General features: G+C 52.1%; 1 protein-coding gene across 1 annotated transcript; it reads left to right on the top strand.

The window, feature by feature from the left end:
- Positions 1 to 1,384: 1,384 nt before the first annotated feature.
- Positions 1,385 to 6,631, top strand: tpk2 (thiamin pyrophosphokinase 2). The gene is made up of 8 exons (XM_088908543.1): positions 1,385 to 1,569; positions 2,328 to 2,566; positions 3,114 to 3,177; positions 3,542 to 3,672; positions 4,376 to 4,494; positions 5,151 to 5,283; positions 5,952 to 6,048; positions 6,448 to 6,631. The coding sequence occupies exons 1-8, from the start codon at positions 1,494 to 1,496 to the stop codon at positions 6,498 to 6,500; spliced, it is 912 nt and encodes a 303-aa protein (XP_088764669.1). The 5' UTR covers positions 1,385 to 1,493; the 3' UTR covers positions 6,501 to 6,631.

The raw sequence follows: 6,631 nt of genomic DNA, 5'->3' as shown, positions 1-6,631 counted from the left end.
AAGCTCCAGGAGGAGCTGCAGCCGGGCAGCTCGGAGCCGATTGACCTGAAGGTCTTATCCAGCTTCATCTGCACCATCAAGATGGGCCAGATAGCCTCCCCAGACCTGAGACCTCCTCGGCCGAGGCCTGGCCCGGTGGAGCAGGAGAGGGGGCTGCTGCCGAGCCCGCGTGCGCAGAGACTCCCTGCGCTGGGGCCCTGTTGGTGCAGCACTGAGCGGGGGAGGCCAGGCCAGGCAGGGAGAGAAAACAGATACATCCCGGCTGCTGCTTTCTGTCAGAAAGCCAGATTGGGGGGTTTTCTTCTGCCAGACAACCCCTAAATCAACATGATCTGTTTCCTATTACAGGACAGCAGAGGAGACATTCTGATAAAGGAGCTGAGGGGGAGGTTCAGAGAAATAGACAGAAGCCAGTAATGAACAGACAGCATTCAGGAACACTTTTAATACCCCTTTGCAGAAGACCGATTGGGCAAGCGCAGGGCAGTGGGAAACAAGACAGGTCACAAACGAGAGGTGCTGACGCCAGTCTATCCTGTTAGCAATGACTTGATCATGGGATCTCACCCACTGTACCTCGAGAAAGTCGGGGTATCAACAACACGTCCTTGTCGCTTGCATCCCTTTTAGGAAAGTGCCTCCTATTCGTAATTGTAAGTGCCCTTGTGCTCTCTGGTTCATGTTTCTGTTCATTCTGAAGACGTGCAGTGGGTTGCCTTGTTGTAACTTCACTACCTGTATCAGGTCCCTTCGTCTTCATCTCTGTTCAGGACTAGAAAGGCTCAGTTCTTTCACACTGTCAGTGTTTGTAACCTTGTTTTCTTCCCTCACACTTTCCTGCGGCGACAGGTTAGCCTAGTTTCACATTTGTTCATGTACATTAGTTGTTGCTGCTTTGGAAACACTGCGATTCAACAGTCATGATAAAAAAGGTTATTAAAATTTAAAATTGCTTAAATATTTTAACATGAAAATCAAAATTTAGCAATAATGCCGGCGATTCGCACAGGTAGTGAAATCAGTCTGACGGACTGTAAGGCAGCGACTCGGTTACGTTGATGAAATCTGTGCGCCTGTATGAGGTCAGCTGGGTCACTATCCCAGTGCTGATTGGTGCTGCTGCTTGGAGGAGGGGGCGGGTATTCCAGCAGAAGAGAGCAGGTGACTGGACACACTCCCTATCAATCACCGGAGGTCTGTTTAAGGTGGACCGAGAAATCTTCCTAATTCAATACGTGCAGGTGAGACCTAGCGTCTTTCGAACAAGCGCAGGCGTATCGTTACTGAGAAAAAAAGCTACTCTCCGGCAAAATTGTACTTTCAAACGTTGATAAGAGTATATGCGTTTAATTTAAAGAGTCTTTTTCCTAGTTTCGCGCAGAAAACAAGCGTTACGGGAAGAGGCCGGGTCATCGGTGAGGGAGGCAGAAGAGTTGCTGGTCCCCCTTAACCAGCCTGGTTCCGCTTGCCCGCTCGCCAGCTCTGCAGCCCAGATGGCCGCCTCTCCCGTGTCCTGGTCCGATAAAGCTCTCCGGCTCCTCCGGGGGCTGAACAGCTTCTACCTGCCAGGTGAGGCGGCGCGTTACCTGGGCGAGCAATCGACTAGTTTGGGATTCGTATTTGGATTCACTATGGGTATAGACTGATTCCGTCTGGCGCCAGGGGACTCAGAAATGGCCCCCTGGCTTGCAAACAGGACAGACTCCAGTCGATAAGACTCAGTTCAGTTGCACTTCGGCCTCAGAGCTGGGCATCAGGACTCAGGCGTTCAGCAGCGGATGAGATGGTTAATGTTCGTGCAAGCGAGGCTGTGCTTTAATGAGCTGAGTTCACTGACAAGGCAGCTGGCAAAATACAAAACAGATGTAAAAAATACCATATCAAGACACATTGGATGTTAAATATGATCAACAGATATTACAAATGGTTAAGTGCACAAAAATAAAGCAAGTTCAATTAATAAACACATTGAAAGTCGCAAGAATCAGATTGGCAGGCAAGCACTCAGTGACATGATAAGAGCCATTAAAAGATTAATGTTTACAAGACCAATGATCAATATGCTTTAAGCCCTGATTTCAGGTGTAGCCAATACTTAATTCTGTATCTCTTCTGTGTGTTTATTATTAATGGGTATTGGTCTAATTCGGCCCTTCACGCGTTGTTAGGTGTTTTTCTGTGCACATGGAGGATGTTTCTACAGATCTCCATGTGCAGAGTTTGTGTGGGGAAACTTTAGGAAAACGTTTCTCTCTCCTCTCCTTTCTCTCCCTCCTCTCCTGCTCTCTCCTCTCTCCCTGCCCCTGGACTCTGTCTCCTCTCCCCAGGATCCAGCCGTGCTCAGTGCTGCCCGTTCGTGGTGTCTGGGCAGCAGGTGGGCTGGGTGCCCCCTGTGGTGGTGCAGGAGCTGGCCCAGTTCTCGGAGGTGTTCCAGACACAGGGGGGCAGCGTGGAGCTCCGCCCCAGCCTGGGCTCTTACGCCGAGCGGTCAGCAGCAGTGGACACAGTCTTGCGCCGCCTGCGGGAGGAGAACAGGTTCCGCTGCCTGAGGGGCTGGAGGGAGGAGGTGAGTCGTACTGCCCTGCGCCCCGAACCCCACTCAACTCACTGCCCTGCGCCCCGAACCCCACTCAACTCACTGCCCTGCGCCCCGAACTCCACTCAACTCACTGCCCTGCGCCCCGAACTCCACTTAACTCACTGCCCTGTGACCCCAACCCCACTTAACTCACTGCCCTGTGCCCCACAACCCCACTTAACTCACTGCCCTGCACCCTGAACCTCACTTAACTTACTGGCCTGCGCCCCAGTGCCCTGAACCCCATTAACCCTGCTGCCCAGAGCCCCAATGTCCCAAACCCCCTAACCACACTGCTCAGCCCTGAGGGGGCCTTATTGTTAGAGGGGGAGCTGACAGCAGTGCCACCCAGAGTCGCTCAGGTCAGGCGGCAGGGACCCCACCCCTCCGTGTTTGGATCAAGGAAACTTCCAGGACGCAGTTTATCGTGGGCTCCTCAGAAGTGCTCGCAAACCTCACAGTTTTGTTGTGCTGGGAGAGTGGGTAGGGATGGCAGCCGGGTGTTCTCCTACCCTGACGGCTCTCTGTTCTGCAGAAGTACGAGGTGATGGCGCGATGCTGTGACCAGCCCCTTCTGGCAATGGAGCGCTCGGCTACCAGTGAGTCTGGCACCCCGATCTGCTCCTGACACCTGATTCCCGGGGCTGCTTGTAAGAGCAGGGCTGAGAACGCTGACCTCCACTCTAGTCTTACAGTCTGACCCCCATAACCCCCTTCTTCACTCGCATTCCTGTGCTTGAATTCCTGCTCCTGGTGCTGCTCCTGTATCTCAAGCTCGCTGGGACCTGGGTGGCAGAGCTATAGAAATGCCTTTATGGTGATAATGGGAGCTCTCTGGAGGAGTTCCACACGTTTCACACCATCCCAACCCCCAGCCCAGCTGCAGGAGCTGAGCAGGAGTCTGGCCTGTCTTGGGGGCCCTGGTCACATGACCCACTGTCTGTGTGTGCTTGCTCTCCACAGGCCTTTTCGGCGTGAAGCGCTATGGTGTCCATGTTAACGGGTTCACGCGCCAGGCGGACGGGCAGCTGGCCATGTGGGTGGCGCGCAGGTCCCTCAGCAAGCCCACCTACCCTGGACTCCTGGACAACATGGTGCAGAGTCCTTCCTTAACTATGTCCCATCTCTAGCTTGTCCTCCTGCACTCTTTCCCTCCAGACTCCCCTCTGCTCCCAGCAGCAGCAGGACATGATGGCCCAGCAGCCCCGAGCTCAAGGGCCGGGCCAGCTGTGAGCAGGGCGGAGCCTCGTCAGGAATACGGGCAGGGGTGTGTGCCGACACTCGTTTTCTCAGGGGTGCCCTTGAACACATTTGCAATTGATAGGTATTGCTTAGAGCAGAACACAGCCCATCATGTGAACTGCAGGTTGATATCTCTTGCATTTTGTTTCATTTTTAATTTAAACATTATTTCAGTGGCAAGGCAATTGCTCTCCCTGTCTGTACGGAGTTTATGTGCGCTGGCTGCTCCAGTGGTGCAGGTTAACATTGGAGAAAAGACTCAGAGCAGCTCTAGAATCTGGTTGCTTTGTTAAAGGAGGAAGAAGAGCAACAGTCAGCAGGAGACTGAAGGTCTCTCCTTGTCATTAACTGGACTAACGAAAAGTCTGCAGTTTCTGAACAGCAGCACTAAGCGAGAAAAGGCACCTTCTATTTCAATTAACAGAAATTCCAAGTTAAGGGAATTTTACCAGCTGGAAGCAGCTTACAGGGAGTTTCTGGGAAAGGGGGAAGTTCAGCCTGGCTGGAGGATGCAGTCTGACCTTGTGAGGGTGATCGTGTCCGCTGTCCACACAGGTGGCCGGAGGGGTGCCCTGTCGGACCACCATCGCAGAGACTCTGGTGAAGGAGTGCATGGAGGAGGCCTGCATCCCAGAGTGCATTGCAAAGCTGGCGCGGCCCGTGAGCACTGTCAGGTGAGCGAGCCGCACGCGTGAAAGACTGAGAGGCCGCTGCAGAGTACCGAGCTCTGACCAGGGTTAGTGCCTGGAGTTCAGCCTGAAGCAATAGATCCCTGCAGGACAATACCTGCTGGAGCTGACCGAAGTCTGCAGTTAGGACCTTGTCAGCTAGTTTGCTTGCTACTTCTACTCATTTTAAGCATTTTGAATGCTGCGGGCTTCCACGATCATTGCTTATTCCCTACCCAGGGGATTATTCTCTTGTACCAAAAAAAAAAGCAGGACTGTGGTTTGAACAATATGTAGCCTGTGAATTTTTTAACTGCTCCACTTAGATCGAACAGGAATTATTGCAATCTGGCCTGTTGTGATGGTACGCTTTCTTGCTTCCTTGTAGCGCTCGTGCTATACTCTGCTGCGTTACAGGTGTTGGCTAATGACAAGTGCTTTGTAACAGTGATGGCAGTCTTTCAATTTTGACTGAAAGTTACAGACATTGCTAGAAAGAAAATTTGTCAGCCTGTCTTGGTTTCTAGGGGAAGAAATAAGAAACTTGTTTAACAGCAATTTCCACCCCTCCATGTTTCAGGAGCTGCAGGGGTTGTCCTGAGTGAACTCTGTATATGCATTCCTGCGCCCAGCGTGCTCTGACCTCTGGCCTCTCTCCTCAGCTACACGTATGAGGACGATGAGGGGGTCTTCCCAGAGAGCCAGTTTGTGTTTGACCTAGAGGTGCCCCACGATTTTGCCCCAGAGATTGGAGATGGGGAGGTGCAGGCATTCTACCTGTGGCCCATAGACAAGGTCAGAGCTTGATTAGACCACGGTCAGTCATCTGCTGCCAGAGCTGCCACAGAACAGCACAGTCCGACACGGTGTGTGTGCAGCCGGCTCCCACAGCATTTGGATCAGAACCACAACCCCTGAGAGCCAGGGCTTGGTGCCAGGTTTGCGCTTGGCAGAATCAGGGCTCCTCTGGCAGACAGCAGTACCATTGTCCCTGGGGACAGGGCTGTGGGTTCGAGAGGAGAGCCGGGGACAGAGGGCTGTGGGTTCGAGAGGAGAGCCGGGGACAGACATTCCTTGTTTACCAGGAGAAATTTAAACCTTTTTAATTTGCAATGTGAATTCTAAATAACTTTGGTCTGTTGCAGGAACAATTATGTTTTATGTTGCATGTAATACGCCTGTCCCCTAGGCAGCTGCATGATCTAGAGACTCGCATTATACCTTAACGTGGGTTTAATGAATGTTGAAAACAAGATTTGCACCGTGTGTTGCAGTGATCATCATGTTCCCAATTAGTATCAGCATATGCATTAATGAAAACATGCCTGTCTCGCAGGCCCAGTAACATCATATTCTGGAGAGGACAGCATTAGGCAGGAGATGGGAAATCACGGGGGGGAGGAGGAGCTCAAGTCTCCAGCGTTGGCAGGATGTGTACTGAAACTCCTCTCTCACACCTGCAGGTGAAGGAGGTGCTGGTCAGTGCAGAGTTCAAGCCCAACAGCGCCATGGTTGTACTGGACTTCCTGCTACGCCACTCCTACTTGCACCCCGACACTGGTGTGTATACAGTCAGCTCCTGTACGAGTGCACAAAGCAAACACAAAGCGAAATGGGGGAAATACTCTTCGTGCTGTTTGAGTCATCTTAGGTTTCAAGTGCAGCTTGATGTTCTAGAAACTGGAAAAGGTTTTAGGCCGTTCTGTATTGTAAGATACTGTAAGGGGAGCAAGTTACTGGATTGTAATGCAAGAATGGACAAGACTAATTCACAAGGGTCAAAGTCCAGCAGATTTTTCCAGTAAATTTTCAACCTGAAACTGAGGTTTAAAAACATTTGATTTATTCAAAACTCAGTTCATAAATGAAAATCAGAGGCGTGAAGAGATGGGGGAATAGGTGGCCCTGAAGGCGTGGAGTTACACGTGTGTGGCTCTCTGCGGGCCTTTTCTGTTTCAGAGCCTTACTATCAGGAGCTTGTGGTGGGGCTGCACCGGCCGCTGGGACCCTGACTGGCAGAAGGCTGCGCACAGGAACCCGCCCCGAGAGCTGGAACCAGCTGCCTGCTGTCCGTTCCCTCTGCAGGCGAGGAAACCTGAGAGCCAGGGTCTCTCAGCTGCGGGCAGGGAAAGTGGAGTGTTAC

This window comes from Atractosteus spatula, chromosome 2 (assembly GCF_055471065.1).
Source record: "Atractosteus spatula isolate fAtrSpa1 chromosome 2, fAtrSpa1.hap1, whole genome shotgun sequence".
Lineage (NCBI taxonomy): Eukaryota > Metazoa > Chordata > Actinopteri > Semionotiformes > Lepisosteidae > Atractosteus > Atractosteus spatula.
Note: the sequence above shows the minus strand (reverse complement) of the source record. Positions and strands in the feature narration are given on the sequence as shown.